The sequence below is a fragment of the Pyrus communis genome, chromosome 8, assembly GCF_963583255.1.
Source record: "Pyrus communis chromosome 8, drPyrComm1.1, whole genome shotgun sequence".
NCBI lineage: Eukaryota > Viridiplantae > Streptophyta > Magnoliopsida > Rosales > Rosaceae > Pyrus > Pyrus communis.
The window spans coordinates 25,715,036-25,740,659 of NC_084810.1; the positions used below are offsets into that span (position 1 = coordinate 25,715,036).

A 25,624-nucleotide genomic window follows, 5' to 3' on the forward strand; every position below is an offset into this window, starting at 1 on the left:
GGCAGCAGATTTGAATACTAGAAGATCTATCACTGGCTATGTTGTGTACTTGGGGGATAATCCTATCTCTTGGCAATCTAAAAAGCAAGCATCGGTGTCCAGGAGCTCTACTGAGGCTGAATATAGAGCTTTGGCACATACAACTGCGGATATAGCATGAATTCGGCTGATACTCAAAGATCTTCATAAGTTCTTGTCTATACCTCCTATCATATAATGTGATAATTAATCTGTGATTGCCTTAAGTCTAAATCTGGTTCAACATTCTCATATTAAGCATTTGGAAACGGATGTTCACTTTATTTGAGAACGAGTGCATAAGGGTGATTTGGTTGTGCAGTATATCCCAACTCAAGATCAAGTAGCTGATGTTCTTACCAAAGAACTTCATGGTCCTGATTTTCTTAAACACTGTTTCAATCTTAGGCTTGGCTACCCTAGTTAAGATTGAGGGAGGTATAAGCATGTAATATTAGCATATTACATTGCCATGTCAGCATTGCCACACGTGCATTGGAGTATGGGTTAAGCTAGAGGTTTTCAATTCACTTGTATAAAAAATATTTCCCTCCTTTTCTATTATTGTACGTGATAACTGTTTCTAGGTAGAGAAATACAATTGAGAATAGTTTTCTTATTCCTTAAGCTTTTTTGCTTCCTTTACATTTGCAATTCTTGAGTTCATCTATGGATGTTAAGAAAAGAGTCATACATCAATGAAAGAAGAAACCTTGCAAGGGCTTATAAGAGGTTGGACTACTTTTCGTATTGCCAATTGGTTTTATGGTAGAATTTCAACTTTCTTCATGGTATCAGAGCAGCTAGGTTGGCCCACGTGTGAAACTCAATGGCCAAACTTGCTCCAAGTCACCTAATTTGTGTTACCCACGTGTTTAGCTTGAAAATTCACCACACGTGAGGAGTTGTGTGAGGATATGAAGGTAAAAGAGTCCCACATAGATGAAATAAGAAACCTTGCAAGGCTTTATAACATGTTAGGCTACTCCTCATATTGCTGATTTTATAATGGAATGTCAATCTTCTTCAGATGCTAAAGTACCCCAGTTTTAGCATTTTGCCATTTGAGATTAATAGAATAGAAAAGCTTCACAAACACTGAAAGGCCATGGCGACTGAAAATAAATTATATGACATTGGGTTCATTAATTAGCTATCTTCATCTAATTAAAATTGTTTTACAATAATTTTAACTAAGTTGTGAAGATGTGAGCTAAATATTGTGATTTAGGGAAATGATTGTTTAATCTTGTTTGTAGTTTTCTCTTGATTTATTCAGTCCGGCGATTTAAGTCAATTGACTAGAAGAATACTACTTCTGCTTAATTAATATTTGCCCTTGTCATCGATCTCAAGCAAATTATGCACAAACAAATTAGCTAGCAAGCCTTTACACAATTGATTTGTTCTTTCTTTCATTTTCTCCTTTAATTTTTGTACCATGGCTAGGCATGGGAAACCTATCTCTGCAATCATGCCATGCGTTTTATTTTTTGACGTTGAACATATGGAATCTTTATACACCGATAAATCCAATTGAACCATATTTTGTATAAGTTGTTTAAGGGGGGCAAACCTCATACTCAAGTTAAGGAAGCTTTATAGCTTTTAGACTAAACATAGTCAAAGAAAAGCTTTTAGAATTTGATGATGATCACCAATAATTCCAATTTATATCTATGTCTTCTTTCATCTCATCCAATAATGTGGTATATATGTTTAGTATACCACAATGCACCATGATGGTTTTGAGTAGGAGAAAAATTAGGTTTCCTTTCCGACGGTAGAACAACTCTTTTTGATGCATGGTCGGTTTCATAGGTTGAATATCTATTGTTTAGGGTTACGAGAGGTCTTCCACTTAATTAAGTTGAATACACTTTCAAAGCCTTTATGGGCTATCTTTTCAACTTAGCAAAAGCAGACAGGACCCACTTCTATATAGTATATATTTTTGCTACAATACTATCAGCGACAAGAACCGGCAATTACATGACGTTAATATTCCACTTTAGTCGTAACACATGAATTTGTTAATATATCCTAAAAGTTAAACATATTAACTTTATCGTCTATTCTTATTATAACATGTGATATGATACAACACGTTATATTAATACCTATAAAATTTCTTTATAGGCTTTTCATTCAAGAAGAGAAAAGTAAAAATGGTCGTAGTAAATCAACTTTCCCCATATATATCACACTTTACATTCTTTACACTTGTCAAGGAAGCTTTCCAATTAGCTTTGTTTTTTTAAAGCAAAATGTTCGTAGGCAAGCCTCTACTTATAGTTGCAGTCCTCAAACAAAATGTTTACAATAAAGTCTGGTGGTTCTTCAAACCACAAGCAAGGGCTACTGGAAAAAAAAAAAGAAAAAAAAAGAAAAGAAAAAGAAAGAAAGACAAAAAGACTGAACCGGGCAAGGAGGTGGGCAACTTCATTAGCTTGGCATCTAATATGGGTGAATAGAACTCCAATGATCCCCGAAGAAAGAGCTTTTGAGTCCTCCATAAAAAGTCCAACAAGAGGCAAATCAATGGAAGAAGATCTTAACGCTTGGGTGATCTGGAGCAAATCTTTCTCGACAATAACTTTCTCAAAACCTTAGAGTGAAATAATTATGTGAAATATTGGGTCTCCTTTTATATATAACTTGAAAGCAATTCCAATCAAGATCGGGGAGGCAGAAAAACAAAGTAACTTAGACTTCTTTAGCATATAAGTCCAAAGAAACAGGAATATTGATTTGAGGAGGATGTGCAAGTGCAACCCAGCTCACAACTTGTTAGAATATTTCACGATTTAATTACTTTAAAATGCATGTCAACAAATTTATTCTCTAGATCTAAAATTATATCTAGCAGAATATTGTATGTAAACAGCTGTTAGTATACGTTATATGATTCCAAAAATATCTCTGAGATATAGGAACTTGAAAGTAACTAGCACTAGCTAGTTTCTTGTAGGAAATATGGATCGATTGCATAGGCTGTTTACATATGAACTTCAAAATCAACAAGGGCTTTATTTAAGGTAGGAAGTTTGTCCCAAAGAAAATCACATAGGATAATTTCGAGGTAAAATAGAACGCCACACATGACACAAACTAAAAACAAAAGAACGATGACGCTTTTTCATAAGCATTGTACAACTCTACTTACTACCAGCACTATCCTCCTAGAGTCGAGATTCTCTCCAGATCTCTGTGTCTAGAGCCCAAGGACGGGGATATCCAGGCCGTTGAAGAGAGAGAAAGAGATATCCAGACCCTTGGTATGTGTGAGGTGAGGTAAGGGAATCAGTTAATGAGGATCACATGATTTAAAATGAGTGATCAAGATGTCCAGGTTCGTCATCACTGAACACAGAGTTCCGGATCCTCCTACATAAAGATAAACAAAGTTTGAAATGAAAAATAAAATAAAATATATTTTCTTTTTACCTTTTCCCAACACTTCCAAGGAAGGAAAAAAATTATTTCATTCCCAATGAACTCATTTACTCAAAACCAAAGTTGGGCCTAAACTATCAACAATTATTGGGCTTTTGTCAAAAAAAAGAAAAACCAACCATTGGGCTTTGCACTTGTTTTTGGGCTTTTTTCCTCCTCCTCTTCTGATAAAACATAAAATAAAAATAAAAAACGAACCCCCAATCTTTTGGTTACCGAAGCAAAAAATCAAAATCCTAGTCGCGGCTTCTTCCTCCCGATTTCGGAACTTCTCTCCCTTCCACTCTCTCTCTTCCATTGAAGCACCTCCTTACCCAGGTATCCTTATCTTCTCTCCATAATTATTTATTTATTTAATTATTTGAAAGTTTGAGCTTCTTTGTAAAATTCTTGAGCTTTCGATTTCCTGCAGTTTTCAGTTTTGTACGATTTTAGGGTTTTTGGATAATTTCATGATTTAGCGATTTAGGGTTTAGTTGTTCTGTAAAAGGCGTTAAATATATATAAAGTTATGGAATTTATTTCCTATTGTTCTCGAAAGCTCAGATTTCAATTTGCAGCTTGTATCCTTTAACTCTGTATACTGTTTTCTGTTTTCGTAACTGGAAAAGTGAAAGAGTGGTTATTTTTCAATCTCGCTGGAACCTAGATTTGTCTTAGTGAAATTGAGACACCCGAAATTGCGAATATGTGATTACGGAACATCATAATTAAGTAAATCAAGCATACAACATATGGTAATTCTGCTCATTGTGGATGGTTATATATGTGTCGTCCTCCCTAGTATCACAGTCGAGAAAGTTTTCGTGAATTATATGCATTATACTTGTGTTGGATCTTTCAGCACCTCTATAGGCGCAAACACTAACTGTGTGATGTCATTTATGGCAGGGATTTGAGTAACAGGTGTTGAAAATTGGTGAGCTGTTGGTCTTTTAGTCTCCTGTGAAGTTTGCATCTGTATAAGATAATGGCTAGAAGATATAGTAGTGATTCGAGTGATGATGATGCGAGAGGTGAATATCGTCATCGTAGAAGTAGAACTAAGCGACATGATGAGCGTCATAGAGATGTGGACAGAGAGAAGTCCACTGAGAGGGATCCTAGAGGCAGAGAAAGTTCTGATGAAGAAGGGGAGTTGATAGAGAGAGACAGGGGCAGCCAGAGGAATGAAAGAAAGCATGAGAATGGGCGTAGAGAACGGGAAAAAGGTAATTACCGGGATGAAAGGGATAAACCACATAGGCGTGAGAATGAACATAGAGGGGTAGATACTGATGGTGCTCATAGAAGTAGGGGTCGAGATTCACGTCACTATTCAGAGCGCAAGGATGAAAGGGAAGAGCTCAGAACATCAGAACGGAAAAATGATAAAAGAGATGATGATCAGAGAAGGTGGCATAAAAACCAGGAAGATGAAAGACAAGAAGGAGAAGACAGTAGAACTTTGAGGGAAAAGAATGCAAATTCAATACCTCAAGGACGGTCGCAAGAAGGGAACATGAACACTGATGTGGCAAAATCAGGAAAGAGTGGTGGAGTTTACATTCCCCCATTTAAGTTGGCCCGTATGATGAAAGAGGTTGAAGATAAAAGCAGCGTTCAATATCAGCGACTGACATGGGATGCCCTTCGAAAGAGCATCAATGGTCTTGTGAACAAGGTCAATGCTGCAAACATAAAAAATATAATTCCTGAAATTTTTGCTGAGAATCTGATTCGTGGAAGGGGCCTTTTCTGCCGATCCTGCATGAAATCACAGATGGCATCTCCAGGTTTCACTGATGTGTTTGCAGCCTTGGTTGCTGTTGTCAACACAAAGTTTCCTGAGGTTGGTGAACTTTTGTTGAGAAGAATTGTCTTACAGCTTAAAAGAGCATTTAAGCGGAATGACAAGGTGCATTTTTTTCCCATGCTTTATTATTTTACTTCCACTGTTTTATGTTTATTCTCAGAAATTTTACGCACACTCATGCTAAGTATTGAGCTCTCGACTCAGTCTTCACTCGCTTTTTTGAAAGGAGGAGTTCTCACTACACCCAAGGGTCGTTGGCTTATTTAATAATGTGTTAGAAGACAGAATATATCTTTTACATATATTGGTTCTAATCCTCTTCTTTAATTGGCTTTATTCTGTGATCAGCCGCAACTACTAGCTGCCGTTAAATTTATAGCGCATCTGGTCAACCAGCAAGTAGCTCATGAGATTATTGCCTTGGAATTGCTCACTGTTCTGCTGGAGAACCCTACAGATGACAGTGTTGAAGTCGCTGTTGGCTTTGTCACCGAGTGTGGATCATTACTGCAGGACCTTTCGCCTAAAGGGTTGCACGGTGGGTATGCTGTTTGATTTGGTAGCATTTATGTGCTTTCTTGGTTTTATTCATCGATGTGATCCATTCTTTTTAGGAACAATATATATCTATATGCTTATCACGCATTGCATCTTACTAATAATTGGAAGTTTTACATAGCTAGATTATACCCTTTTTTTTCAGTTGTTTGTTTGCTTTTTATTATCAACTCATCAGTAGACAAATTAAATTGATCTGTATGGGATACTAGAAGACCAGTTAAAGTTAGTACTATTATTTTATTAAATTGATTGAATTGGATGCTATAGTAAGTGAATTTTCACTCTGGTCACCTGGGTTCTGCTCTTGGTTACTCCATTGTCTCAATTATTTTGAACTTTGTCTTGCATGGGTTTCGTAGTTCTTTTTATTTTTCAGGGAGTTGTCTGACATTGCTATTAACATTGGAACTTTTGCAGGCATCTTTGAACGCTTTCGTGGAATTCTTCATGAGGGAGAAATAGACAAGAGAGTTCAATATCTGATTGAAAACTTATTTGCAATACGGAAAGCGAAGTTTCAGGTTTTGTGACTTGATTCTAATTGTCTTTATGATGGTAAACTGTATAGAAACGAAGAATACTGAGAGCTTACAGTTTATTGTTTCATATCCATATGCAGGGGCACCCAGCTGTTCGTCCAGAACTGGACCTTGTAGAGCAGGAAGACCAGTTGACACATGAAATTTCTCTTGAAGAGGAAATAGATTCAGAAGTTACCCTTGGTATGTCTTATGGTGTTAATTTATTCATAGCTTTTTGACTTTCCTAGGGTTATATTCGTTGTAGATGTTAACATTTTGATTTGTCTTCATTTAGATCTTTTCAAGGCCGATCCTAATTTCCTTGAGAATGAGAAGCGCTATGAAGAACTGAAGAAAACTATACTTGGTGAGGATTCTGAAGATGAAGAAGGTTCTGATGCAGCTTCAGATGGTGAAGATGACGATGATGATGATGATGAGGAATCTGAGGAAGAGGATGAGGAGCAGATGCAGATAAGAGACGAGACAGAAACAAATCTTGTGAATCTTAGAAGAACTATCTATCTTACAATCATGTCCAGTGTAGATTTTGAGGAGGCGGGTCATAAGCTCCTGAAGATTAAACTTGAGCCCGGTCAAGAGGTGAGTGATACAAGTCATGCATGATGTAGCTATCTTATTTCACATGATAACTAGGGAACTAGAGGTGTCTTTGTGCCATACTTTGAATGAACTAAAATATTAGTATCAATGTAAAACTGCTTGTGCTAGGCTAATCTGTTAACCACAATCTTGTGATGTGAATTTAAATTATCATTATATGAATTTATAGAAACGGACTAAAATTGTAAGTATATGATTCATGCTTAGACCCAAGAGTAGCAATTTAACAACAAAGCTTTTGAAATTCTGTGAGTACATAGTGTTTATCTTGATTGACTTTCAATTTAGTTGAAGAATGATAATCTGTTTTATTTGACCTTGATTTCTCATAAAAGTAATAATCGTCTTGATTTGACCTTTTACAGATGGAACTATGTGTCATGCTTTTGGAATGTTGCAGTCAAGAAAGAACCTACCTCCGGTATTATGGTCTTTTGGGCCAAAGGTTCTGCATGATCAACAAAGTCCACCAGGAAAATTTCGAGAAATGCTTTGTGCAACAGTATTCCATGATCCACCGGCTTGAAACAAATAAGCTACGGAATGTTGGAAAGTTCTTTGCCCATTTACTCGGCACAGACGCCCTTCCTTGGCATGTGTTGGCCTATATACGATTGACTGAAGAGGATACTACTTCATCTTCTCGTATTTTTATCAAGATCCTTTTCCAGGTAACAAAAGAGAAATGTTATATTTCTACATTTCTGTTTGGTTTTCTGAAGCCTACCATTGCTTGTTATGTTGACAATTATTAGTTTACTTCTACCTCTGAAATAATTATTTTATTTCCAAATCTTTTTAAGTGACTGGCAATGATAAGTCTGATTGAGAAAAAGAAGGCGAAAATATCATGAGATAAAAATACATAATGTGGCTTAGTTAATAATAGGTTTGAATCACAAATGTATCTGATAGGTTTAGGTTTGCCAACACTCATTAGTGATCTCTGCCTCTGAATAAATCCTTGTCGATGTAAACGTTGTTTTGAATACCATGAGGTGAGACTTATGCCTATGTTTGTGTTTATTTTCTGAAAGTTAACGTTTGAAATATCATTACCTACAAATTGACGCCTGTTTCTGTGGTAATTTCTTGAGTTGTGATGTATTTCACTTGTCTGAAGATTATTTCTTAGAGAATGTTGACTTACATATTGTATACAGTTATGATTTTCTATTGTTTCTGGTGTGCAGGAATTGTCGGAGCATCTTGGTATCCGTTTGCTAAATGAGCGGCTCACAGATCCTGCAATGCAGGAGTCTTATGATTCTATCTTCCCAAAGGATAATCCCAAGAACACCCGCTTTGCCATTAATTTTTTCACATCCATTGGGCTTGGTGGCATTACCGAGAACCTGCGGGAGTACTTGAAGCATATGCCACGACTCATTATGCAACAACAAAAACAAGTGTCTGACTCAGAATCAGATGAAGAAGAATCTGGGAGCTCTGGTTCATCAGATTCGGGAACTAGTTCTGAGTCTGAATCAGAATCATCAAGCTCTTCTGAAAGTGAAAGTGATAGGGACAAAAGACGCAAGAAGCGTAGGAGTGAAAGCAAGAGGGACGGAAGACGTGAGAAGCGCAGGAGGAGAGATTAAAGTTCTTTTACCGCGCCTTGGAATTACATATCACGTTTTGGATATTGATGTTAAGAATCTGAAATTTTTTCACTTCCGCTTCAAATTGTAAGGGTATATTGTTTTCGACTGATTCTGGTCTGCTCTCAGCCCCCTTCAAAACCCTGCTTGTCAATTTCCATCTCCAGGATCGTCTGCAAGATATTCGGTTTGTTCCTCCCTCTGCTCCTCGAGTACCGGATGTACTCCCACCAAGGAAGAGGTTCTCCTGAGTTGAAAATTTCCTCGTACCGGTTGGTGGAATGTTAATACAGATGGTTGTAGAAATGCTGTGTGGATCATTTAACTAGCTTCAAATTTCACTTGCACTTTGCTAGTCCTAATTTCTGCCGCCTTTTAGTTATTGTACTAGTTTTCCAGTTTTGGCATTGTATGAGAAATATTATGAAACTTGGACTCTCTCTCTCTCTCTCTCTCTCTGCGGTTTTTATTGCACTTGGTGATTTGCTACGCACTTATAATAAGTGGGGTGCCCTATTAATCCGAGGGTTTACAACATGTTTAATTTGACCTCACATGCTAAACGGTACCAAATGGCGGTGGACAAATTAGACACGTTGCCATTAGGTTGAACTAATTATTTTAATGTCTTGTTTAGTTTGTATTAACTTTACCGTTTTCGATGTAGTTGAAACTTAACTTTCATCAAAGTCACTTGATTTTGATGGAATTACAACCCTTGCACTCTTCCTAGAAAGTAGCGTCTAAGCATCAATGCAATAGTCTGATGTAGAATAGTTAACGAATCAGATCATGTCGCAACTCCGTAGGTGTGAACTGGCAAAAAAACATATTGGGTTTTCTTAAGTTACCCCGATGGTCGATTGAAGCCTATAACACGCGGTTTCAAGTAGAACAATGAGAGAAACAAATCACGCTATTTGTTTATGATTTGAGGGCATTTTTTTTCGTTTTAATGTCGTTTACTATGTCACGTTTGTGATTTAAAATAAATTTACAAGTACTTTTGTAATCTTTTGCTTTACTTATTTTTCAAGCTAGAGTTATTTTGAATAAACAGATTAGCAATAATATGTTTCAAATTCGTCTTTGATGAAAATCGAATATAAGATCTCTCACTTATAAATGAAGATGATTACCACTATACCGTAATATTAAGTGGCACAAGTTAGAGTTATTTAAGCTGGAGAGTTTTCCCATCCCTATTATTTCTAGGGTTTACCGATGATTTCCTCCCATCTTGTAGCTTTCGCCACGTCATAATCTCTTTCATAATTTAAAGCCTTAAATCATTTTCTAATACTTGCTCCTATGTTGTCATTGTTGCCATCCCCATTCAAGGACACAAGAGATTTTTCAGTGTGCTGAGAACACGATCTGATACATCAAGTGTCATAATATAAGTGATTAAATATTAAAATTTTTTTTTATATCTACTTGTATTATGATACTCGATGTACTTTACCGTGTTTCCGGCATAATGAAAAAGTTCTCCAACTACACAATGACTAATTTTGTAGGTCTACGAAGGAATTTGATTGAACTTCTTAATTGTTTGTTCTTCAATTTGTCTTAGAAAAGTAGAGATTTTTGCTCACACCCTTATCTTTCCCTCTGAGCAATGAATGATCCCAACCTCCACATGTAGTCAGAAAATGCAAATTAGTTTGTTTGAAAGCAACATAAACCAACCACTTCTCAACTTTCAGGATCCTCAGCAGCCTTGCAAGCAATGCTTAAGTACAAACGACAGCAACAAGCAACAATACATCCATCTCTCTCTCTTCTCTCTCTCTCTCTCTCTCTCTCTCTCTCTCTCTCTCTATATATATATATATATATATATAGGTCAGAACTATTTGGATAAGGGTGTGTGAGGAATTTGTTGCTCAAGTAATTAAGAATGTTAATTTATTTCCGTACCCGATGTCCTATGTTCATATTTTCTTCTCACAATATCGCATTTGAAAAGAAATAAGATAAGATGGATACATCCATGCATATATAAATGTATAACTTTGTATTGAACTTATTACAAATATATATTATTTTCAATATCTACATGCGTCAAACTTGAGAACTTGTCTACCCAAATGAAAACAAATGCTACTAGATTAAATGAGAGTCGATCTCACTCTTCTTAGGGGGCAGATTATTTTGCAACTTGTTAGCAGATAAGAAAATAAATCAAAAGACAATGAAGTCGGTACTGCATGCTGCATATATGTCCCACCACAACCACATGTAGCAGAGCATAAAAAAGGAAAAAAAGAAAGTGCATGACTTTGAGCTCACCTCAGTGTTCGCATCGAATAATTCCTTAAGTCGGCAGTACACTGATGGATTCAGAATTTTATTTTATGAGGTTAAGATGTGAACATGTTGAATAAAATTTTAAGTAGAAATAATAATTAAAGTTGAACGACATACATTTATTCATAACTTAAAATAAAAATAATACAAGTTACAATTAATTACGACGTACGTTCTGAAACTTCTCGTTTTGGTGTAACATGAGAAAAACTAAACATTTTCTTCAAATTTTCTTCTTATGTTTTAAGGACTATGCAACATTTACTAGCTAGAGGGATAAAAGAGAGAATTACAAATTGTAATTACCTAAGATTTTAATCATGTGATGTAACAATTGAAAGGAAAATTCCTTGGAAGTAGGTGGACATCAATTCTTGGAGGTCAAGACAGCTGTACGATGCAAAGATACCGCCAATATGAATTCTTGGAGGTTATCACTGTGATATATGAAAACTAATCAAAGCTATTTTGTTGTAAAGCAAAAATTCCACAACCTTTCCCCAGAAAGAAAAGAACCACCGGAAGTGGATAATTAATAGAGACTAGCACAGTAATTGAATTACTGGTTTTATTGTTAAAGTACGCGTTGGAGAAGGTCTCCATGTTGAGTTTTAGGCTTTGTTTTACCGGTTGAAGCTAAAGTTAGAAATTTCTCTCATCTTATTGTGGAGGTTAATTCTGCTTTGGTGGTCTCCATCATTCATGGTTCTTCTAGCCTTAATCATCATCTCTATGGTCTTGTCTCGAAGTGCATAAGTTTGATCATAGAGAACTGGAGTTGCAATTTGCAACATGTTCATAGAGAGCGTAATTTTGCAGCTGACAAGTTAGCCAAGTTGGGTTTCAACAGGAGATGGATTTTCAAGAGTTTGCGGAGCCTCCTCCTTGATTAGTTTAAACTTTTTCAAATGACGGTTGTATAGTCGCTAGAGTTAGACTAGTTGTTCTTTTGTGTTTCTCTTCTCTTTTTCTTCCATGTTACCAAAAAAAAAAACCAAAAAGTATTTTATCTAAGTGCAGGTTTGATCTATCAATCTCTTGTGTACTTAATTGTGAATCATCTGAGTGTGATAAAATGAAGTTTTTATCCACTCATGCGGTTCATATTATAAATATGTGAATAAAATTCTTACGCAATTTTGAGTAATCTAACTATACGGGAAATAATTGACTGAAATAAAAATTCAGAGGTGCGTCTAAAATTTCTTACAGTACTAGAAATTATAATAAAATAAAAATATCCACTAAATAATGAGTAAAATAAATAAGAGAAAAATGAAGTAAACGGTTGAAATTTCAGTTGAAAAGGGAGCGAAAAGAAGGCCATTTGTTAGGAATAATAGAAGCTCCCAAAACTTCAAAGGTGGGGGTTGTTGTGGTGCTGTTTTATTGTGCGTTTTTCTTCTTCTTTTCCGATATATCTCAGATGGCCCTCAACCCCTAACCCTTCGCTCGGTCAAACCTGCCTCAAAACACGACTCCGTATCCGTGATCTTCACCTCACTTCCCTCTCTGTATCTCTGTGTAACTGTGTATGTATAGATAGATAGATATGGTAAATATGTAGTCTGTAGAATTATTGACCCAAATAATGACCATTTCTTTGCTTTCACGCGGGGTGGTTTTGGATATAACTTGCAATCTCAGACTCTAGCTTCACTCTCTCTACTTTCTGTGTATATATAGAAGATTAACCACCCGCTCACTCTCACTTTCTCACTCCCACATGTGCTTCTGTTCTTATCTTTTTCTTGCTCTCTCTCTCTCTCTCTCTCTCTCTCTCTCTCTCTCTCTCTTATATAGATTATACAATTGTTCTTTGAATTTGGAGTGAGTTGTCATCTGGGTTTTGCGAAAAACAGATGCTTTGAATTTTTTTTAATTGGATTTTGAGCTCAAAGTGCCTGTTTTCTGGTGCTTTGTGCTCTTATCTTATTGAATTTTGTGACTTTCAGAGATTTTTCTTTGTTGGGTTTTTGTTAAAATTGAGTCTTTTGATTAATTCGTGACTTTTAGAGGTTTTAATTGTTGGGTTTTGGTAAAGTTCGAACCTTCTGATAATTGGCTGTTGAATGTGAAGTTGTGGACTGAATTTCGACGGTTTGCTGGGGGTTTTTTGGTGGTTATATATAATCACATTTGGGAAATTTTAATCTGGGGTTTTGAAGAAAATGAAGGGTTTTATGTTTTTCCATTTGTTAGCTGTGTTTGTAGTCTTTCTGCTATATGGTTTTGCTGTGGGGAAGGAATGTACAAACAGTCCTACTCAGCTTTCATCGCATACTTACCGCTATGAGCTCTTATCTTCCCACAATGAAACACTCAAGGAGGAGATGTTCTCATACTACCACTTGATACCTACCGATGATTCGGCGTGGATGGATTTGCTCCCAAGAAAGTTACTGAGGGATGAAGATGAAATTGAATGGGGAATGATGTACCGGAAGATGAAAACTTTGGGTGGTTTTGAGGCCTCCGGAGATTTTCTTAAGGAAGTGCCATTGCATGATGTGAGGTTGCATCCAACTTCACAACATGGAAGGGCACAGCAAACAAATTTGGAGTACTTATTGATGTTGGATTCTGATAGCTTAATTTGGAACTTTCGTCAGACAGCGGGTTTGTCAACCCCCGGAACACCATATAAGGGGTGGGAGGACCCGACTTGTGAGCTTCGGGGTCATTTCGTTGGTTAGTCTTGTTTGTTAACTCATTCACTTTGTTTTCTCTGTCAACATAATCATAGCTTTAGTGTAATTTCTTTGTTTCTCACATGTTAATACATTTCTTCATTGATATTGTCTTCTCAGTCTATACGATGTGACCGTTTGTACCTCGATTTTAGTTTGGAGAACACTTGTACATTGTTCCAATTTTTTTTGGGAATGAATGATATACTATAGATGCATTCCCTGCCTCCACATTCTACTGCCTTTGTCTCTGATATATAACTGAAATTCAGCAATGATGTTGCTTTTAATTGCGATTTTAATTTTTGAAAATTCGGGTTGTGTGGATCTGTATAAAGAACGGCTTGCTTTTGTATTTTGAAGGGCATTACTTGAGTGCAACAGCACAAATGTGGGCTAGCACTCATAACCAGACCCTCAAAGATAAAATGTCTGCAATAGTGGACAATCTATCTCTTTGTCAGAAGAAAATTGGCAGTGGATATCTTTCTGCTTTTCCGTCTGAAGAATTTGATCGATTTGAAGCTGTTAAACCTGTCTGGGCTCCTTATTACACCATTCACAAGGTAGAATCTACTTCGTTTGTTACCTATTGCCATTACTTCGTTTTGATTCGAAGGGACGCGTCATTAGCTTTTCTGACTTATCTACCTTGACAGATATTGGCAGGCCTATTGGATCAGTATACATTTGCTGATAATGCTCAAGCGTTGAAAATGGTCACTTGGATGGTTGAGTACTTTTACAACCGTGTTCACAATGTGATATCGAAGTACAGTGTAGAAAGGCATTATACGGCACTTAACGAAGAAACTGGCGGGATGAATGATGTTCTCTATAAGCTGTATGCTATTACGGTGTGTAAGATTTCTTGTAAAGTACTCTTGGCACTTCTTTCAGATCGTTCATTCTATGTGCAGACAGTTAATTGCGACTTTGACCTGGTTGAAATTAGCATTAGTAGGAACTACCATTCATATATACAAGGACCTTTCTTTGAAAATATGCTAACTGGGAGATTACACTGCTCATGTATGTAATATGCCCCGTTCTAAACATTAGGAAAAAGCCCGTGTAGAAGTTTCATGGAATTTACTATTTCGATGGCAACCGTATCAGAACTCTAGTTTCCATTGATATGTGAACTACTTCATAGACTTATAGTATTTTGAACATTAGAGTTGTGGCATTGACCTTTCTTGTTGCTGTGCTCAGGGAGATGCAAAGCATTTATTGTTGGCTCATCTTTTCGACAAACCATGCTTTCTGGGAGTGCTGGCAGTGCAGGTAACCATTATTTTGGTTCAGTAGCGAGACCCCTAGGTTTCTTGCATATTTTGTATTCCTCTCTCTTTCCGTTGGTAAACACCAGCTATGACAGCTAAATTTTTAGCTTCTCTGAACCTTATCTCTTAGAATCCTTCTCATCAAGTAGTTTTGATATTTGTAGGCTGATGACATATCTGGTTTTCATGCTAACACACATATCCCAATTGTTATCGGTGCTCAAATGCGATATGAAGTCACCGGTGATCCACTTTATAAGGTAAATGATCTATTCATCTTACAGAGTATCTGAACTACGATTCAACAAAACCTAAGATCCTTTCTAAGGTTTATGTTTGACCTCAACAAATTGGCTTCCCCCTTGCACACCATTCAAATTTCGTGGATGTTACTTCTCTTCTTATAAAACAGCATTGCACTTGCGTTTTTCATTTTTAATTTTTAATCTTTCGATTACCATCTTTTCTATTTCCTTAATGTCTATACCATTGGTATTAGGGTTGTTTATTCTGACATTTATTAAAATATCTGAAATTTTCAGGAAATGAGTACTTTCTTTATGAACATTGTTAACTCTTCTCATAGCTATGCAACCGGAGGGACATCAGTCGGCGAGTTCTGGTACTAAAATTCAGATATTAATGTTTCATTTTCAGCTCATTCATAATAAGCTCTTCCTTTTGCCTGAATCCCAGTACTACTGTGAGGATAAGTAGTTATAAAGTCTTAACATGGATCCTGAATTGTTTGGATTTGCTTTCCTCAACTTGTGAACAGGTCCGACCCTAAAAGGTTGGCAAGCACTCTAAATACAGAGAACGAGGAGTCATGCACAACTTATAACATGTTGAAGGTATGCCCGTTGTAACCTTTCTCAAGGCTGATGGATTTTTATGAGTTATGCGAAAAGTTGATTGATTGATTGATTTAAATTTTAAATTTATTTCATTTCATAAAGCTAGAACTGGTGCTGGGGTGCCTTATATATTACACATAGTGGTTATAATTTAGTCTATTGTTGAAAGAGGTGCAACTATGGGAAGTCAAAATAATTTTGTGTAGTGCATGAGTTCATCATTATCGATTGAGTTTTGCTGTTATGTACGATAAAGGCCTTGTTTCTGCTGCTCATTTAGCACATCTTGATGATCTTGTAGGTCTCTCGCCACCTGTTTAGATGGACCAAAGAAACAGCATATGCGGATTATTATGAGCGAGCTCTGACAAATGGTGTGCTAGGCATCCAAAGAGGGACAGAGCCTGGAGTCATGATTTACATGCTTCCACTAGGTCGTGGAACTTCCAAGGCCAGAAGCTACCATGGTTGGGGAAAACCGTTCGACTCTTTCTGGTGCTGCTATGGCACTGGTATGGGATTGCTTAAATTTCCTTGTCCCTTTTATCTTTTCCCTTAAAGGGCATTTCAGATTTTTTCTGAAACCGTCATGATCTATATATCGTAATGATGTGCCTTCTTATTTTCAATTTGTTCTGATGGAAGAAAAATTTAGATTGTGTTTCAGACTTGTTCCTATTATAGGTACTGTGTAACAACCGTCAGTTATGTCTGACTTCTTGATGCTTTTGTAGGAATTGAGTCATTCTCAAAGCTAGGAGATTCCATATATTTTGAAGAGGAGAAAGAAGCTCCTGCACTTTTCATTATCCAGTATATCTCAAGCTTTCTTGATTGGAAATCCGGACAAATTGTGCTTAATCAGACAGTTGATCCTGTCAATTCATGGGATCCTTACCTTAGAGTCACGATAACATTTTCTTCAGCGGAGGTATATATTACATTGTCATTAACATTATCACACAGTCGGTGTTCACAATTCATCCTTCTTCCATCTTATTGCTTAGTCTTTCAGTTGCAATTGTGTTTCTACTGTTTCTCTGATACACACGGCAGCTCTCTTATTTTCATAAGGATTTCTGAAACACTTTCAAGGACATCGTAAACACGTCCTCCAATATTTGACCCTCATTTAGAAACCTGTAAAAGAGTCACCCTTGTCTATAGACAAACATGTGTTATGTTTTGGTTTATAGATTCACTAAAACAAATATTTATACCGTCATTTTGTCTCATGTCCTTGTAAATCTAACCTAGAATTTTAATACTGGATCTAAATGATGCAGGGGACAGGCATATCATCTACGTTGAACTTGCGAATTCCAATTTGGACAGATTCAAATGGTGCAAAAGCAGCATTGAATGGTCAAACTCTGAGTGTTCCAGCTCCAGGTGAGAGATATACTCACAGTTTCCCCTCTATTTCTGCAGTAGGAGTCAGTTCAATGTTCATTAGAAACCTCTTTCCTTTGTATTTTGGGTGCAAACTATAGGATTAACTGATATTATTTCTGTATTCGTATTGCAGGTAGTTTCCTAACAGTCACAAGAAAATGGAGTCCTGGTGACATTTTGACACTTCAGCTACCCTTTAGTCTAAGAACAGAGGCTATTAAAGGTAGTTTACAGTACAATCCTATCGATGAACAAAATATATATATATATATATATTATATATATATTTTTTTGTGAATGATATATAACTGACAAAGCCCTTTGAACAAAACTCAGATGATCGGCCTGAGTATGCTTCGATTCAAGCAATTCTTTATGGTCCATATCTGCTAGCGGCTCATACCACTGGCAACTGGGACATTAAGACTGGCTCTGTTAGGTCTCTTTCTGACTGGATAACTCCAATCCCTTCCTCATACAATAACCTCTTGGTTTCTTTATCCCAAGAGTCTGGAAGCTCAAGTTTCGTCATAGCCAACTTAAACGAATCAATTGGACTGGACAAGTTTCCTGAAACCGGCACTGATGCTGCTAATCATGCCACTTTCAGGCTCGTTATAAATTACTTGTCCACAAAACTCTCTTCAGCAAATGATGTTAAAGGCAAGTCGGTCATGCTAGAACTCTTTGATCTTCCAGGAAAGGTTGTAGTGCAGCAAGGGAAAGGCAAGAACCTGGGTATAGCAGACATGTCCACTAGTAAGGACACTTCAGCTTTTCTTTTGGTTCCAGGTTTGGATGGAAAGAACACCACAGTATCCTTAGAGTCTGAAAGCAACAAAGGTTGCTATGTGTATAGCGAAACAGTTAGGGCTAATGCAAGCTTGAAGCTTGTTTGCAGTTCAGAGTCATCGGGCGCTGGATTCAGTCAGGCAGCCAGCTTTGTGATGAACAATGGAATAAATCAGTATCATCCTATCAGCTTTGTTGCTAAAGGGACACCAAGGAACTTTCTTCTAGCGCCATTGTCGACCTTCAAGGACGAATCTTATGCCGCTTATCTCAACATTTCGACCTGATAAGTAGGGTTTGGATTGTGGAAGCCGGAGCTGAACTATGCGATAAACAAACTATTTATGATGGTTTTTCTCGGGATGGCACTTGTTGCTTCAAATTAGTTCATCGCTTCTGCACATAGGGCGGGATGAATTTACTCATTCAGGAATCTTACTAGGGATCACAGAACTTAGAAGTTGGTAAAGAAGGTTAATTATTCTAGTAATTATCTTGTACATTCTCAGCTTTCTAATTGATTAGGGTTCTTGCCATTTGTATCCATGCCATTAAGAAATAATCACTGTAGCTTAGACATTGCAGTGTACTCTTGTTCATGAAGAGTATTCAGGGTTTGAAATATGTAATGAGGAAAGCTTGGCTCCTTATGATTGACGTAGGAGTTCCTCCTCAAGCTACTTTGTAATTGATTCACGTAAATATGTGCTTATGATTGGAATCGATTATATTATAAATTATTTTGTAAAATCATGTCTGCAAAAATCAATTTAAAACAGAGGTCGTTTGATCAATTGGCTGGAGCAACAGATAAATTTCTAAGGACACAAGATAAAGTATATTATATATATATATATATATATATATATATAAGAACACCAAAAAAATTCACAAAAATCCAAATGACACAAAAAATCTTGTTCATGTCATTATGTACAAATAGAACTGATTACAACATTTCTAATCAAAAAACAAAATCAGTAGAGTACTATACAAGCAATAAAAAGGGGACTACTTTGTAATTTTCTTTTACTAACAATAGTGCTAGTAGGATAAATGGTTACGTTTAGGGGAAAAGGGATGGAATTTAGAAATCTTTGTACTATTTTTTTACGGATATTGGCTTCTTTCAACAATTCTTCCATCTATTTACTTCTTGTTTCTTAAATGAATCTCTATAAAATTCTCATAATTAAATAAAAAAAGGTTTTAGGAACCCAAAGAGAGTGGCCAAAACACATTTGAGCCTTGAATTGGGTCGGAAAAAAAAAGTCAAATTTTGGCCCAAAATAACGTGGTAATTACCATTACCATACCATGTCATCCGAACTATTTGGCATGCCGAAATTCGGTGTATCAAAAGTTTGGTACGGTAATGATAATAGATTTTGTCATACTAAAAGTTTGGTATGGTAATTGGTAGATGGATTTTGGTATAGTAATCGTACCAATACTACCCCTACTATTCACAGGCCCCTAAACCCTAAACCTCATGGGTTTCCACTACATCTTCTTTGCCTTGGCCTTCTCAAGGGCATGAGTTCTTGGGATGAGTTTGGACTTTGACGTGAGTTTGGGGCACGTCTCCCTTTTCATAAACCATTAATTTTGTTTATGTTATGATTTTTTTCATGGGATTTGTTATTGGCATTCCAAAAATCTCATTTTGCACTTCAAACTTTCTATAATTAGAAAGAAAAATACATTTGTGAGGAGTGTGGAATGAGATTTGTGGAGTGCTAATAACAGTTCCCTACTTTATTAAATTTTCGTTTTTCTCATATCACAACACCAAACTATCATCTTCATATTCTACAAGATGTATTCCTAGTGAAAATTTTCTTATAATCCATATCTAAAAATTCGAAAACAATGACATAAATCTAAATATAAAATCTAAAGGTATTTGAATCTAAATAAAGTAATGTAGAAAGAGAAAAAATTCAATGGAAAAAGAAAAAGGAAAAAAAAAATAGAAAAGGATATGATCTAGACTTTACGACCGATCCTTTTCAAAGATAGTCGTTACGGAGCTAGCAACTAGTATTCTATAAAGTCGCTACCGATCCATCCTTTTCAATTTTTTCTTTTTTTAATTTTTTTTTTTTTTTTTGTTAATTTTTCTTTTATTTCCCTTACCATACCCTATCATATTCATGTTCTTTAAAATATATTTATCTATGTAAAATCTATTATAATTCATATTTAAATACTTAAAATAAATGATTTAAAACTTAAATTTAAAGATATTTTTCTATTTTCAAACTTTAAATCTCAATAAAAAATAGTTATGGGATCTAATAAATGGTAGGATCAAGTCCAAAGGTCTTGCAATATTTTTCTGAAATCTGACGCAAAATATTTCATAAAGCTAAAAATTTCAATTTTTTAATTGATTTGGAGAACTTTTACAACATTTATTATAAACTAAAGTTAGAGTCATCATACTCGCATCACATATTTCTTAAAATTAATCCAGGACATTCCTAAGATTTTAGACACCTACAAATCTTTTTGGGGGCCCCACTATTAGTTTTCATTATTTTTTCTATCTTCAACTTAAAAGTCATTGGAAAATAGTTTCCGGACCTAATAAAGGATACAATCGCATACAAAGGTCTTGCAATATTTTCGTTAATTCTCGTGCAAAATATCTCCTAAAACTAAAAATTTTAATTTTTTTTTACAAAAACTGGGTTATAACGCACGTTTTCCAATCAATTTTGAGAACTTTTACAAAACATAAGTGCATCTGATGCCACTGCACAAGCAATTTGGCTCAGGTTTGTACTAGAGGATTTTGGAGAACTTCAAACTGAAGCAACATCATTGCAGTGTGATAACACCTCTGCAATTGCAATCACCAAGAACTCTGTATTTCACCAGAAGGCTAAACACATAGATAGAAGGTACCATTTTTATTAAGGATGCATTGCAGGCAGGGAATCATTGATTTGGTGTATTGTCCTACTAAAGAGCAGCTAGCAGATATTTTCACAAAACCTTTGGCTAAGGATCGTTTCAACTATCTCAGGAGAATGCTCGGAGTGAAATCAGCTCAAAACTTAAAGGGGAGTGTTGAATTGGAAGTCTATAGCTGATTAGTATTAGTGAAATAAGATGAGATTATTTGTGTATTCACTTGAGTATATTACTGTCAAGTGTAAGATCAAAATATGTAAGGCCATGAGTGCCATGTGTGATGATCCTAGCTATTAGCTAAGATGAGTGGCTGTGATCAGTTTCTAGTTGAATTGGTCCGGCTCAACCTTGTTAACAATATTATTCCTCTTTGCACGATGTGCGTGAAAAGTGTGAAGCTATTAAATGAAAAGAGATACTCCTCTGTGAAAGACAGAGAGAATAGTTGCTCGTTCTTCTTCTTGTATTCATCTTCTTTCTTCTTTCGAACTACACAAAAAGAACAAACGCTAACAAGGATTAGGCACCACGGTCCTTGACCAATCATAGCCTCCTTAACACTCAAGAGGTTCTGTAACTCGGATTCTAATGCACTATCTGTCATTAGTTCATAACTTTCATGTGCCTCAAGATTTTTTTGTTCCTTTTTTTTTCTGTGACCATACTTTTGGTTTGAGGTGGCCATTACTGGTTTCTTCTGGCATCACGAGATCATATGACATATGCTATCAGAAATACTGGAAATAAATTGATATGTTTATCTCGCCAAGCGGCAAGCGTCCAACGTCACGCTTTCTCAGTTACTGTTCACCGTTTCGGACCCCTCTTCTTGAATGCAAATTGTACAGCTGGGCTTTGGGAGAGTCATCTCTCACTATTGCTTCACGTGGGATGTTTTGTTTTGATGTACTTGAATGCTTGAAACTGATATCGAAGTTTAGTCTGTGAAGTGTACGTGAGAGCAACTTATAGGATCACCGGACTGTGGCACTCCATTGAATAATGCATTATAATGTGTGCGCATTATTGGAAGGAACATCATGTGGCGTTAACCTGTTTCGTATAAGTAAATATATTGGTGTACGTCAACAGCTATGCAAATAGTCAAATGGGGTTGTGCGAACCTTGTGGATATAGATGGGTTGTAGGCTTATTCCCACATTTGGCCGCATGTTTGGTGCTTAGCATAGGATTCTATTGGATTACTCATTAGATTTGAGGTTTCTTGAAGTAAAAAATGAACGTATGATGTTCAAATTTTTTTTCAAGTTGAAGGAGTCAGATGTTTTAAGGCGATGAATTCGTACTGCTTTGTGGGATTGAAAATCTTATATTTCTTTCATTAACTAATTCGTTTTTAATTATAACATAAACAAAATTTAAAAGTTGGCATATTCATTTCTTCGCTCTAGTTTCAACATACAATATGCGTTGAATCTAATTAGTGATCTTGTATTGCTCTCTCCTAGTCTAGAAGGACTCCTCTGTAGGAGAAAATCTTTAGTGGTACAACCTGATCTCGTCACATGTAAAGCAATTTGTACGAGTGTGAGATTAATGTAGACCAAGATAAAACACAAGTGAAGTGATATTCGCGTGTTTATGAAAAGTATCCTACAAATGACATGATCATTATTTTGCCATATTAAAAATCTTCTCATTTAAAAACCTAGCTCTATCATTGGGTAAACTGTTTTAGGTTCGAAAACATTTTTAAAATGAAGGAAAAAGGTTTTTTCGAATTTCAAAAGTGGTATGTAATTCTGTAAACAGCTTTCCTTCAATTATTGGTATTCCAAAAGATAAGAAAAAAGAAAAAAAAAACTATTTCATCTTTTTGAACTTATAAAATGGAAAATTGACTTCTTCTAAAAGAACATTTTGCATTTTCTTGGTCGATGGTCACATCAATTTTCATGAAATTGAGAGTTTTTTTTAATATAATCGGAATACGGAGTAATACATCACGTGTTATTATAAAGATAATAGAATATGAATGTTAAAAAATTAATAATTTAAAAAATAAAATTTTCTCTTACTTAAATAAAAGTACGTAATGCACCATCTATATTTCGGTGTCAATGAACAATTTCTCCTAGGAGACGGAGTTTGATATTTCTCTTTTCAGTCATCAGTCAAACATAATTAGTGGGCCCCAACCTAATACACTCCATATATTCATGCAAAATTACGTGCATGAAAAAAAAACAATTCAATTGTCCTATTAATAGCGGTTTAACAAATGATAAAGAGTAATGTTATTCATACTATATTTTTATACCATATTTCTATACCACTTTAGGTGATATCTGACATGGACAACCACATCATTTGAAAATTTTGCAAAACCCAAGGAAATGAAGGAGAAAGACTCCTCGTATACCACAATCATCATTTAATTAACTAGTTTTTCTTAATTGTTAGTTTATTAAATAATGAACTAAATTTAAAAATCTGATTAGTTCAAATGATATGGTTGTCCACATCAAATGCCACCTAAGGTGGTATGAAAATATGGTATGAATAGCATTACTCAATAATAAATGATATAAAGCGACCCAAGCTCACTTGACTCTTCGCTTGTGAGGGTTAAAACATGTTTATTGTACGCAATCTTAATTTATTATGCCAAGATGCTTCCACGAATCAAATATGTAACATTTGAGTCACAAAGGTTGCTACTATTTTTTTGCACTAAGACTTTGAAGAAAGTTAGGATTGCATGATAAAATCAATTGATAATATGGGCAATAGTTCAACTTACTTATAAGTCCATATAAGCCTCTCCTCCCAATAATGTAGAATTCATTCTCAATAAACACAACCTCTAACAAATGATATGATATCTTTACTAAATAGGTTTAAACAACAAAAAGAAAATTCAAACTTAAAAGCACACTTCTTGACGAAGTTGGCTAAACTCAAATCTGAATAACAATTTTTAGATTCAACAAAAATTGACCGTAATTAAGTGCGGCAAACTCACCAATACAATATAATACAAACACCTTCGCAATCTAATGTTTAGCTAGCAAGTTTTTAGTGGCTTGCCACATAAGCAATCGTTGTAACTAAAAGACGACGCCTCGAGGTGATCGAACGGCGGTCCGGCCGGAATCCGCCCGCAGAGGTGGTTGTGGCTCAAATCCAAGTGCCCGATATACGAAGCCGAAACGATAGATTTCGGGATAGCTCCCCTCAACTTATTGAACGCTAAATCGATCGCCGTGAAGTAGGATCTCGGCCCAAAAACATCCGGTATCAGGCCTGAGAGAGAGTTTCGGCTCAAGTTCAAGTTACTAACGGCCGATACAATCAAACTTGGCGGTATACGACCTGATATATTGTTGCAATCGAGATTTAGCGTCGCAAGAACCGCCATTTTGCCGATCGTAGCGGGAATCGGACCCGAAAGCTTGTTCAAGGAAAGATCTAGATCCGCGAGCCGGTATATTTGTGAGATCGAACTCGGAATTGTACCCGTGATTAAGTTTCGGCTCAGCAAAGCCCGGCTCAGCATCCCAAGTCGGCCGAAATCTTGGGGCAACTCGCCCGAAATTTTGTTGTTTCGGAGGTCCAGGTGCATGAGGCTGGAGAGGTTGGTGAGCGATGCCGGAATTGGGCCGGAAATGAGATTATCGGCGACGTTGAGGACCGTGAGACGGTGGAGCCGGCCGATTCCGGACGGAATCTCACCGGAAATTCTGTTTCCGATGAGGTCAAGGATTCGGAGGAAAGGGAGAGTAGTGATGCATTTTGGAATCTGACCCGTAATTCCCTTCCAGTCGGAGATGGTGACGCTGGAGAGACGGGTGAGGCGGCAGATGGCGGGGGAGATCGTACCGGTCATGTACCCCGTCCGGTGGGTCTTCTCATAAATCGGGTCTTCGGACTCGCCACGGAGGTTTATGTCAGCAACACGGCGGGACTGCGGGTCGCAGCTGATGCCTTTCCAATTGTGGCAGCAGTTGGTGCCGACCCATGAGTTAAAGATCCCGTGCTTCGACTCGTGGAGCGCCGACTTGAACGCCATCAGGGCTACCAGGTCTGAAGGCGGACAGCCCTGGACGGCCCATGTAACGGCGAAGAGCGTAGCGGCCACCGCCGTTACGTAAAGACACACAGCTCCCATTTTTCGAAAGGATTGAAAACTTTTTGTTTACAAAAATGTTTGTGTTTTTGTCTGTGAGAGTTATATATATATATATATATATATATATATATATAAGTGAAGAAGTGGAGATGTATGTTGAGCTGTGTGATGTCAGGTTTCGGAACTTGAAGCTCGGAAGAGGAGATGGGCGTGGGTTCACTGAGTTTCAGTAGGTTTATATATAAGATGAGGGAGACTATTTTTTGTGACGGTTTTGTCCCTCACGTGGGTTTTTTAGGGTTTATTAGCTTGGATTGCTTGGGTGATGGGTGATTGAACTTTCAAGACTTGGAGTATATATGACAATGAGTGTCATTTTCATTTCATATGCTTCCACGAATTTTCATTGTATTATTGCCACATCATCACAAGATTGATTCACGCAACATTTTATAATAGTGTATAAGTTAGAAGATTTGGAGAGTTCATGCTCACAAACTATGGATTAAAATAGTCGATACAGTTTCAAATGGCAGATTGTCTTGCTGATTAGGGTTTTTTTTTTTCTTTCAAACTTTTTTTTTCCTCTTTTTAGTAAGTACAAAATGATTTTTCAAAGTGCAAACGATAACTTTCTTTATTTTAGGCAATGAGAAAAAACTTACTTTTTGAGTACAAGGTTAAGGTAAAGTTTAAATAC

The 25,624-nt window shown here is 36.4% G+C and overlaps 3 protein-coding genes across 3 annotated transcripts; 2 read left to right on the top strand and 1 right to left on the bottom strand.

Moving 5' to 3' along the window:
• Nucleotides 1-3,689: 3,689 nt before the first annotated feature.
• On the top strand, nucleotides 3,690-9,020 carry LOC137743507 (uncharacterized). Its single transcript, XM_068483410.1, has 8 exons — nucleotides 3,690-3,792; nucleotides 4,366-5,371; nucleotides 5,618-5,807; nucleotides 6,248-6,351; nucleotides 6,450-6,552; nucleotides 6,647-6,954; nucleotides 7,341-7,646; nucleotides 8,169-9,020. The coding sequence occupies exons 2-8, from the start codon at nucleotides 4,445-4,447 to the stop codon at nucleotides 8,574-8,576; spliced, it is 2,346 nt and encodes a 781-aa protein (XP_068339511.1). The 5' UTR covers nucleotides 3,690-3,792; nucleotides 4,366-4,444; the 3' UTR covers nucleotides 8,577-9,020.
• Nucleotides 9,021-12,189: 3,169 nt separating this feature from the next.
• On the top strand, nucleotides 12,190-18,636 carry LOC137742041 (uncharacterized). Its single transcript, XM_068481778.1, has 12 exons — nucleotides 12,190-13,580; nucleotides 13,943-14,145; nucleotides 14,239-14,436; nucleotides 14,795-14,866; nucleotides 15,030-15,125; nucleotides 15,408-15,487; nucleotides 15,644-15,719; nucleotides 16,024-16,234; nucleotides 16,457-16,653; nucleotides 17,009-17,114; nucleotides 17,251-17,340; nucleotides 17,454-18,636. The coding sequence occupies exons 1-12, from the start codon at nucleotides 13,061-13,063 to the stop codon at nucleotides 18,194-18,196; spliced, it is 2,592 nt and encodes an 863-aa protein (XP_068337879.1). The 5' UTR covers nucleotides 12,190-13,060; the 3' UTR covers nucleotides 18,197-18,636.
• A 4,985-nt stretch (nucleotides 18,637-23,621) lies between these two features.
• Nucleotides 23,622-25,135, bottom strand: LOC137741706 (DNA damage-repair/toleration protein DRT100-like). Its single transcript, XM_068481416.1, has one exon. The coding sequence runs from the start codon at nucleotides 24,961-24,963 to the stop codon at nucleotides 23,860-23,862; it is 1,104 nt and encodes a 367-aa protein (XP_068337517.1). The 5' UTR covers nucleotides 24,964-25,135; the 3' UTR covers nucleotides 23,622-23,859.
• Between the last annotated feature and the right edge of the window lie 489 nt (nucleotides 25,136-25,624).

What these genes read in the sequence shown, in the direction of transcription:
- LOC137743507 (XM_068483410.1), top strand. Translation starts at nt 4,445, where the DNA reads ATGGCTAGAAGATATAGTAGTGATTCGAGTGATGATGATGCGAGAGGT. An exon ending in TTCGCCTAAAGGGTTGCACG is followed by an intron (nt 5,808 to 6,247) that starts GTGGGTATGCTG and finishes GAACTTTTGCAG; the next exon opens with GCATCTTTGAACGCTTTCGT. An exon ending in AACTTGAGCCCGGTCAAGAG is followed by an intron (nt 6,955 to 7,340) that starts GTGAGTGATACA and finishes GACCTTTTACAG; the next exon opens with ATGGAACTATGTGTCATGCT.
- LOC137742041 (XM_068481778.1), top strand. Translation starts at nt 13,061, where the DNA reads ATGAAGGGTTTTATGTTTTTCCATTTGTTAGCTGTGTTTGTAGTCTTT. An exon ending in CTTATTACACCATTCACAAG is followed by an intron (nt 14,146 to 14,238) that starts GTAGAATCTACT and finishes CTACCTTGACAG; the next exon opens with ATATTGGCAGGCCTATTGGA. An exon ending in TGGGAGTGCTGGCAGTGCAG is followed by an intron (nt 14,867 to 15,029) that starts GTAACCATTATT and finishes TGATATTTGTAG; the next exon opens with GCTGATGACATATCTGGTTT.
- LOC137741706 (XM_068481416.1), bottom strand. Translation starts at nt 24,963, where the DNA reads ATGGGAGCTGTGTGTCTTTACGTAACGGCGGTGGCCGCTACGCTCTTC.